Below are 10,112 nucleotides of genomic sequence, written 5' to 3'. Positions count from 1 at the left end.
GATTGAGTATGTGAGGTAAACCTCTTAACACGTAATAGTGAGAAGATGAAAGAAGCTATATAGGACGAGAGCATGAGCTGGGATGGATCATCGACTGCGGCACGTGTTGGGAGATAAGAGACACAAAGAATGTTCTTATCTCGACTGGCAAGTCGAGATAACAAGCAAGGAGACAGAGGCAAGAAGGAGACTTACTGGCAAATACAATGATCACCGATCGTCGCCATGGACTGAAGGTGATGAGCAAAGGGAATGGGTTTTTTGGAATCAGAAGCACAAAATCCGGGGAACCCTGGACTTTATATACAAAACTTGATTCTCAACTTTTTAATAGTAACTCTCATTAATCTCTATTAATATCTTGATTTTATTTTATTACATATGTCCCGCAACACCCTTGACCAGTTATAACCGATGGTAGGCGGGAGGTTCAACCGTATAGAGTCTCGAGGTCCATTGAGGTCCGCAGTTCCACCTTGGGGCCTCCCAAAACGGTCATTCTCTGTCCACTTTTGACTAAGAGCCGGCGATGCATTGCACGCTGATTGGAGCTCACCTCCCCTCCTTCCGAGCTCTCAGGCCGAAGGAAAAATCCCGCTGCGTCATGCGGGCCGATATGAGAAAAAATTGCCTCAAGGCCTGGAACGTGGCTGAGGCGCCCTACAGGAACAGGGGCAAAAAAAAGAGGTAAGCAGGTGACCTGAAAGAGATTGTGGAACTGAAAATAGAGAGAATATAGTGTCACCTGAGATGTCTTAGTATGTCGATGTATGATGTATACAGGAAATGATGTGATCTCTATCGAACATCGTGGAATGCAATGTGTCATGGAGAATCCACTCGGCTAGGATGAAAAAGCGCCGAACTGAATTTTTTTTTTTCACTTTCTATCCTACTAAATGCCTCATTCTCGACGTTCCAGCCCGAATAGTGTCCCCCCCAGATCGCATCGTGATCGACTACCTTCATTCAGATCCACTGGTGGCTGTTTCGGTCCGGGGGATTTTCGCCATTAGGGGGGTTAGTTTGACGGGTTTGACAAGTTTGACTAAGGCCAATTGCAATTTGATGCAAATCTTTATCAAATGTCACCGGCCCGGTGATTGAGAAGCCGGTGCCAACCTTAGAATATCTCCATATCTCCAACTAGAGGGGCTCTCTCGGGCTCTCCAAGGCTGGTACCTGGATATATTTTGCGGGGTAACATACCATCTTCTTCCATACACGCTCTTTAGTTGCACATGGCCATTAAAAATTGCGCATTGAGACCTTTTTACCCCAAAAATATACTTATGGTCACATTTTTCACGCATCCCAAGAAGACCTGGGCGGGGCCTTTACGTGATTGCGGGCTCTCGGCGGGGCTTGCTATTGGAAGATCCCGCCGCCAGCGGAGAGATGAAGTAATTGCTATCCTCTAGGGGAAATGATATTCCGTTCCCGTGACGTAAATATTTATTAGCCTCAGGCATTTGATGTTATTTCTCTCAAAGTCTGGGGACACCACTCCCGCTCGGATGGGCTTTCCGATTCCCCCCAGGTTTTCTTTACTTCACTTCCCAGTTCACCTGGTTCATGGCTCACCTGAAACATAGAATGGTTTCCCCCATGTTTCCAAAGGGTTCCGGGTGTCTGAGTGATGTGTCACCATCTGACACGAGCTCTAACGCTAGCCACGATCACGACTACTGTTGGCAGTTAGGGAGATCCTTGTGCATTCAAGTGTCAAGTCCCAAGAGGGACACGGGCACCAGCAGGTCAGAAGATCATCTCAAAGATAGTCAGGTCGCATCTTTGAAAGCATATTCTCTGCAAGGTTGAAAGTGGCATAGAGTTCAGGGGTGTAGGTACAAAAGTAGGGCTCTCGTGCCTGAAAGATCATGAGTAGCTCAAGGGATGGTTATAATTAGACATCAATCCTCGAAGATGTGCAAAGGCCAGAATAGATCGCGATTCCAACCCCGATATTCGTCAGTGCCAATCTGTAGATCGGGCACCCTTCCCAGCAGAGCGAGTCGATTATCTAGCCTCGATCTTTTCCGATCGAAGTATCCCCTGCGTTCGCCTTATCATACTTGGCTTAGGACAAAACACCAAGGTACTTATATTGTAAGTATGCCCAAGGGTGTCTCTCCTATCCTACCACAAACCTTGTAAGTCTGGCAGCTACAAGGATATCCCGCCTGTTGATAAGGCAGACGAGTTGACCTGACGTGTTGGGTAGACCAACATTGGTCTTATGTATGTTCAAGTAGTCCGAATAGCTAGCAGCCCATGATCACGTCAGCTCATTATCATGCATAGGATGTGTTGTACATATTGTACCTGAGGAATCCATCCCCAAGTTGGCGCCACAAATGCAGACAATGGTGTGGTTATCGAACATACTGGGCAGCCAACTCATCACTTCCCCCTCTTTGGCCTATCTCGATCTTCTATCGCAAGTGTATACATGGTCAAAAAGTATCTTCAAACGAGCGGTGAGAAGGACAGGTCACCAAACCGAGAGCTTATCTTACGTGTTCACGAAAAAAGAATGTTATCTACGACCGTTTCACGAGGTACATGGTGCACCTCAATATGCAAGTATACTGGACATAGCACAGAAGTTGCTGATACCACAATATGATGCTCCCTAGTATATTATTGCTATTATTATAGGCCCTACGGGGAAATGCGCGATCGAAGGAGGTCCAAAATTCCCGGGAAATGCGCCCTGAATCACCGTCGGAGACCCGGCACCCAGGAAATCAGTGGAATGGGACATTCTAGAGATTTTAGAGTAGCACTTTTTCCCCCTTTCCCCCAGATAACGATATATTGTGCGTACGTATGTGGCAGAGGAGTGGAGTGCATTGCATATTGAAAATAGTAAAATCGCTACGCCCCTTGAATCCGGGGGAGAAGAATTGTGGAGTTCCCTATTCGGACGTCGATCAACGCCGTTGTCGAACGGTCAAGGGGACTTTGGTACTTTTGCAGCTCAGCCTTTTTGTGCCCCTGAATTTACCAAGGAGGTGAGAGGTGACTGTGGGTCGTAATTGGGAAAAAGCTATCGGATCATGGATCGTATCCCTGCTTCGGATACATCGTACTCTATAAACCCTGTGGCATCTACTCCGTCGTCCGTATACGATGTAAACACATCTCAAACAAAGGATTCGATATGCGCCCCAGACTATTTCGGCCCCTGGCATAATCCACTCTCCCTTGGGATTTAAGCGAAGCTCCGAAATGATTACGGAGTGCGTAGAAAGGTTGATTTGTGGCGTTGTGCAATATACTTTTTCATCCTGTTGGGTTTGTGGAGATATACTATAGGCGGGTATACAGGTACTTCAGCCGTCCCTTTGTATCATATCCAACTCAAAACAGAGCTTTTAGCCAATTTTGTCTCAATCTTTGGAAGATCATCCTAATTAGCCATGCACCTCGGAATTCGGTGAGCACGTCAAAAGAAAAAAAAAAGGTCCTGATTTGAGTACATTCAACGAACGGTGAAACTGCCAGGTTGGCTAACATCGGAAGTCGGGATAATATCTTTCCCCGGAAGGGTATATTGCAGGGCATATCAAAGAGCTTCGATTCCTGTCGCCACCCTCAAGCCGATCTCCTACACCGCAACAGAAAAGGATCCTTACATAACCCCGGCAATCTGGTCGCTGGGCTTCTCGAAGGATCGCCCTATCCACCTGCCGAGGTCCAGGAGTTTTCTCCGGGAAGGACGCTAGAAAGCATAGAATCATGGCTTTAACACTAAATCATTAGCTCTAAAAGGGCCATGCCGATTCAACCGGTTTGATCGGCTTTCGTTAGCTGTTCCCGCCCCTAAGCTAACTGTTTCTATGGCAAATAATGTCAATAACGCAATACATATCAATTGGTTGATTCATCGATTCTCACCCCCTGGTCTTCTCCCCCACACACTAACGCGTAAGGCCCCATCTCCTTTGTTTTTTAATAATTTTTTTCCCCCCGACTGGTTTTCGGGGTTGGGCTCCCGCTATTCCGATGGGGAATGTCTCCATCCCTACTTCGATAACTGGGTTATTGGGCTGTTTAGAATGAGGCGATTAGGCTTGGCGGGCAGATCTCTAGGGAGTAAGCATTAGGCCTGGCCAGGTATGCGTGTACTGGGTACTTTCGTGCTTCTCCAGGGAATGTACTCCTCCACACTTTTACGGGGATGGCTTTTTCTTTTTGATTTAATTATCTGTTTTGGGTGTCTCATATCTATTTTTTTTTTTTTAGATTATTATTTTATGTACAGAAAAAAAATATAAACGACCTGTTGACCCTGAAATCGTCTCACTCTTTTTTTTCTTCTGTTCATTCACCTATACAATTATTTTTCAATATACTCAGCACTGTGAACAGCTTTGCTATCATCGTTCGCTCTGATTATCTGAGTTTTCTACCGGAGCAATACTATCACTGCAATAATCAAGTTAATTAAGCCTACTCACCGTCACAACTACAACCTGTCATCTCAGCACAACTCACTTCTCGCTCCTGCACTTACTCGGAAATACCCGAATCCACTTCCATTGATTCTCGTAAGTATAGCCCAGGTCACTACCCACATCCCATCGCTCCGACCCGATCCCCCGAAACCGGGGTCCTCGGGCAACCTCGGAGCCACAAGCTCTATCTATACGGCGCATATGCCAAATCCCAAGTACAAAGCACAAGCACTCTGCACAAATAGCAAGCTGACATTCGATCTCGTGAATAGCTCAAAAATAGTCCTATCTCATTACTCCCAGCCGAGGTTGCCGATCAACTCCATACTTTCCCCAAGTATAAAAACCCAACAACCCAACAACTTAACACTCAAAAACTCAAGAGTTTTTATCTACTATTTCAACCTTTACACCTCCAACCAAGAAATCCAAAACCAAAACAATGGCCACCGTCGCAACCAAAACCGCAACTCCCGTCATGCCTCCCTACTACTCCATGTCGCAGGATCTCTCCCGCGCCATGATGACAGCCTCAACCCCAAAGGCAGAAAAGACCCGCTCGATCCTTATCGATGGCATGCCTCCTGCACCTCCGCCGTCGCCCGTCGCCTACGCCAAGGGCAAGGCTTGCTACAATAACATCCCCAGCTTGAGCCTGGAGTGATTCAACCCTGGTCTTGTTTTTCGGTTTCCGGCTCCATTCTCACCATCCTTCTTCAATACCTCTTCTTGTGCTTCTCTTCCAGAAGAAATTATTGTACCATCATCCAATATTCCCTGATAATGGTCTCGCGCACATGGACATATGGGACTGTGTGGCGGATTCGCCCATCCTGTCCGTTGGTCTCTTGGTTTTTTTACTATCCGTCCTTGACTTGATGTCCGTGATTCTTGTTAGTCTTTTGTCTTGTTGTTTGGTCTTTATCTTTGTCCTTCCTTTGCGTGTCGCCTGTTGGATTTAGCGTGTTGCATGGCGGCGCGAACATTTATTATTTGGTTCTGGTTCTTGGGTGCAGGGGCGCCTTTAAAAGTCTGGGGAATTGGTGTTCTTTAATTTTGTTTTTCCCTGGGCTGTCAAACCAGAAATCATAATTTGATGTTTTATTATATGCTTTTGTGTGACCTTGATAGGGAGAATAGACACATTTGCTACATATTCTTATTGCCCGGCATGTAGTAAACAACGACTATTGCACTGCCATCAATAGCTTTACTACTATAACCATAGAATCATAGAACCTAGGCAGTCCTGTATTTACACTCAACCTTGGGAAGTCGGAGATACGGTGTGACTGACTCACATAATGGTTGCTAGAAGAATAGCTAGAATAGTACTTTCGTGCGTCGGGAATACAAAGTACCAACTACATAGAACAAGATATACAGCTAGGAACCTGCAGTCCCACGCGAGTAACAAACCATCTGATTGCTGCATGTGAGGATCTGTCGATCACGACATCACCCGTCTCGCATTGTGAAAGTAGATGGGGTCGCACAACCAGCTCTGTACTCTATGCAGACGTTCCAGGTGCCGAAAGGGGCAACACCATATGCAGCATATAATTGGCTCAAAGAGCAATCTATGTTGTATGTAGTATGTTGTACATATTCGTTGGATTATATCATGGTTTGCGGGATCGGTGGTTTTTAAGGAAAGTGAGGATGTCATTCCTGCATTGGGGTTGGGAATGACGTTGCCCTCTAGATCCACCTGGGCGGTAAACTGGCTAAGATGGCTCGCTCCATCGATAGGCTGTTCAAGTTGGGTGGGGCATGTCATTCTGGTGATTGCTCGTTGGGATGATTGTCCCGGGTTGTAATACCATTCCTCCGGTAGGAAGCGAAAACCAGCCATGTCTCTTCATCACGGTTGTAGCCTCTTTGCTCCCAGTAAGGGGATCAATATCTCTTCGCTAGTGTTGCTCCTCGGTTCCCGACTTCCGGCACGCTTCCACGTGACAGCACAACTCGGCTACGTAGTTGAAGTGGGTAGAAACTACAACGTAGATATAGTGAGATCCAGGCATCCGGTGGGTTGTTCAGGCGATGATCGACTCGAACACACAGGGTCTAGCCCCGAATTCTGTGTCGATGCCAGCACACTGCTATCTGCACATTCATGAAGTAAGATCGTCGCTGTCAGATGTTAAGTCCGAGTCGGACTCAGATTGTGCTTCATCAGGGTTGAGCGTTTGATTGAGCTCTTGGATCAGTAGCTCAAGGGTCGCCTTGGCCTCCAAGTCCCCTCTCGAGGCACGTTCGTTCAGCTGCTCGATCTCAGCGAGCTGCGCCTCGGTACGGGCCCAGCCTTGCTGTCTGTCCGTCATATTCACCTGCCGACGTGTACTCATGACCGTGCGGACGGTATCGGCCTCTCCCTTGGCGTTCTTGATCTGCTGCAACCTGTGGAGGAACTGCGCCTGGTGGGATGGCCCCGTGGGACGACGCGGTACACCGAGGGGGTCGGCTCCCTGAGAAGATGCGGACTCCGGGGTAGGTCCTGTAGTTGGGCATCCTTCGGTAAAGCCTTGAGTTACTGTTGGCCCAGCGCTGGGGGCGAGGTGTGCCTTCCGACCGAGGATCTTCACGCTGTTGGCAGCTACAAGCTCGTAGGAGGGTCCACGGTGTAGTGGTTGAGGGAAGGGGGTTTCCGCGTCGGTTTCTGTTTCTGGGTTGGCAAAAACTAGCTCAGTGCCAATTTGATCGGCCCAGGAGCAACTGAACATTTGGTTGTAGTATGAGATGATTGGGTTGGTCGTGTGGAGGTCGAGAATTTGGATTCGTTCGTTCGGGAGACTGCCTGTCTCGGCGCTCTCGATCGGATGATAAGCTTCGCTTGGAAATCCTTGGCTCATGTCGTCTGCTGGGTTCTGTGTATTCTCCAAAGATGCTGCTTCCTTTGGGCGACGACGTGGAGGGCGAACTGGGCCATGGTGGGCGGTCAGGTCCAGGTTGAGATAAAAGGTCTATCAATTGATTAGCAGGATTGAGAGAAGACATCAATTATTCCTACCTCGGTTTCTGTGCCATATTCATATTCATATTCTCCATCGGATTCCGAGCCCATTGTATCCATGATGAATTCATGCAAGGTCAACCTTGGAAGGTCTGGGCCTGGAAAAAAGCCGAGATAAGATAAAGATGAGTCAGCTTTCTGCAAGCGGTGAGACCCTGGAGGTACGGGCATGCCCAAGTGGTTCCCCTCCCTTCCGGAGTGGGATATAATCAACAAATGGGACCTGGTGGCAAATATGACAAGACGTGCTTATTTGCTTTTTGATGTTTCAGATGGAGGGGTTTATTCCGCAATCAATCATTTTCTGAATTAGGTACATATATTATACACTTGTCTGGAACATTGAAGAACATTGAACCTTGGAAGTAAAGTTGTGCCCAGACTCCTCGTCAGCCTTATGGGAGAAAAAAAACCCCCATCTGTTTACCGCAATAACTTGGACAACTTGGACAGCTTGAACAATGGGATCATCCCTTCGTAAGTTCCCCTCTCTTCCGCTTCGGCTCTGGGCGGATAAGTCTATGCACTCGGTATATCGCATCCGGCTTGGCTATGGTTTCTATGCATTTCCGCAGGTTCCCGGTCTGACTAGTTCAAGATATTAGACCATTCTTGCCTTGTCTCTTTTCTTTTTTTCTCCCTTGTTTGAATTATTAATCGGGATATATTACCTTAGACTTGGAAAAGCCGGACTAACAAAGGGCTGTATATTTTTTATATAGGTAACCCCGCGGTCCTGTTGTGCGCCCTCGTCTCAACTCTCGTTATCTCTCGTCCCACCATAGTTCCTGGGGAATGTCCGACCGCTGCAGCCCTATCACTTGACTCCCACTGCATTGAACCCTTAGCCTCGACTGGAATTTCCGAGATCACAGTCTGTGAACATACCCTACATAGGTCTTCGGCCCTGACAGTCTATGTCGACTCGCTCCAGCAGATGACCCGGAAGGCCAAGGCAACCATTGCCGTGCTCTCGACCCTGATCGCTTATGTATCCATCAACAGCATAATACACGTACTCCGACCGGCTGCTTTTGTCTGGTCTGCCGAGGATCGGGAGGAGCGGAGCTGGATTGCGAGCTCGCACTCGTGGTTCGACCGCAAATCCTGCCGATGGCTCGGCATCTGTGGTGCAGCCCATTTACAAACTGTACACGGCGAATTCGGACATCGTGATCCAGCGGAGTGGGTAAATGCGCAAGATGCCGAGCCAGACCCATGGCGCTCCTGGTGGCTTAGCGGGGCTAGTGAGTCCGAGTGGGATGCCGAAGAGCGGGCTCGGCGGCAGATCCCGGACTATGTTTTCCACTATGCCCCACTCGTTCACCTTTATTCTGGCGAGCAGTTCTGGCCTGGGGATATCGCAGAGCACTTGTATCATACCACTCCGACCCTGAATTACACTCCGATTCAGGCCCAATGGGACCATCCGACTCTGGCCGATCTGGATGAGTTGAACAAGTGGGAAAGGGGCAGACACGTTTTCTTGACGAGCAATGATGATGTACAAACACGTCCACCATGGCTGGAGGGCGATAAGAATATTCCGCAAACAGATGGAAACAACAAAGAAGAATCCTGGGCAGATTGGGATGGTCGAATCGATGGTGATATTCCCGGTGACACGGAGGAAAATCGTGCCAAGTGGTATGATTTCCAACTACAACAAGAGGTTGCTGCCGCGCACAAATCCAACACCGATGAAAATTTCCAAGCTCAGCAAATACTCAAAGAAGAAATCCGCAAACGTTATGGTGGAGAGAAAATCTACGACGATGGTGCCGGTGGTCGAAGCGATGCCCCTGCAATCCTGGTGGTGATGGACAAAGGCAACGGAATCGTCGATGCGTTCTGGTTCTACTTTTACAGCTTCAACCTCGGTAACACTGTTGCCAACGTGCGTTTTGGCAATCACGTTGGCGACTGGGAGCATTGTCTTGTTCGATTCCACAATGGCAAACCGAAAGCGCTTTTCTTCAGCGCTCACCAGGGCGGGGAGGCTTACAGCTATGAAGCCGTTGAGAAGCTCGGACAACGGGTGCGTTCTCAATGACACAAACATCAAATAGTATCTCACTAACTCTGCCTTGCCAGCCTGTCATCTACTCTGCCGAGGGCAGCCATGCCATGTACGCTTCGACCGGAGTGCACGAGTACATTCTCCCCTGGGGACTGCTGCACGATGTAACTGACCGCGGTCCACTATGGGATCCCCTTCTCAACTCGCAGGCCTACACCTATGATTTTGCAAAAGAGCATCTGCGGGCGTCCACTTTTAGCCCCTCCGCCCCAACGGAATGGTTCCATTACAGGGGCCACTGGGGTGACAAGTTCTACCCACTAGGCGATTCTCGTCAGTATCGCTTTGCAGGCCAGTACCACTTCGTGAACGGACCCCTTGGCCCGAAGTTCAAACATCTCAACCGCCACAAGGTCTGTCAGGGCCCTGATCGCGCTCCCTGCGTCATCAAGAACTATATCGAGCGAGGGAAGCGATCACAGCGATGGGGTTCGAGCGGGCCGGGAGAGTAACTTTTCGTGGATATCCATTCAATCTCTCAAGTCTCACCTATCTGTTACGGTTACGAATATCTGCCCCCTTCCCCTGTGGTCAGAGTCTTCTAAAAACCTCC

General features: G+C 48.5%; 3 protein-coding genes across 3 annotated transcripts; 2 read left to right on the top strand and 1 right to left on the bottom strand.

The window, feature by feature from the left end:
- Positions 1–4,905: 4,905 nt before the first annotated feature.
- On the top strand, positions 4,906–5,127 carry N7447_005421 (uncharacterized protein; the record flags this gene model as incomplete). The annotated part of the gene is made up of 1 exon (XM_057229683.1): positions 4,906–5,127. The coding sequence occupies one exon, from the start codon at positions 4,906–4,908 to the stop codon at positions 5,125–5,127; it is 222 nt and encodes a 73-aa protein (XP_057084773.1).
- A 1,453-nt stretch (positions 5,128–6,580) lies between these two features.
- Positions 6,581–7,539, bottom strand: N7447_005420 (TFIIIC subunit 6 family protein; the record flags this gene model as incomplete). Its single annotated transcript, XM_057229682.1, has 2 exons — positions 6,581–7,429; positions 7,477–7,539. The coding sequence occupies 2 exons, from the start codon at positions 7,537–7,539 to the stop codon at positions 6,581–6,583; spliced, it is 912 nt and encodes a 303-aa protein (XP_057084772.1).
- A 401-nt stretch (positions 7,540–7,940) lies between these two features.
- On the top strand, positions 7,941–10,011 carry N7447_005419 (uncharacterized protein; the record flags this gene model as incomplete). The annotated part of the gene is made up of 3 exons (XM_057229681.1): positions 7,941–7,956; positions 8,202–9,517; positions 9,574–10,011. The coding sequence occupies 3 exons, from the start codon at positions 7,941–7,943 to the stop codon at positions 10,009–10,011; spliced, it is 1,770 nt and encodes a 589-aa protein (XP_057084771.1).
- Positions 10,012–10,112: the final 101 nt, after the last annotated feature.

This window comes from Penicillium robsamsonii, assembly GCF_028829455.1.
Source record: "Penicillium robsamsonii strain IBT 29466 chromosome Unknown utg000003l_segment0_segment0, whole genome shotgun sequence".
Lineage (NCBI taxonomy): Eukaryota > Fungi > Ascomycota > Eurotiomycetes > Eurotiales > Aspergillaceae > Penicillium > Penicillium robsamsonii.
Note: the sequence above shows the minus strand (reverse complement) of the source record. Positions and strands in the feature narration are given on the sequence as shown.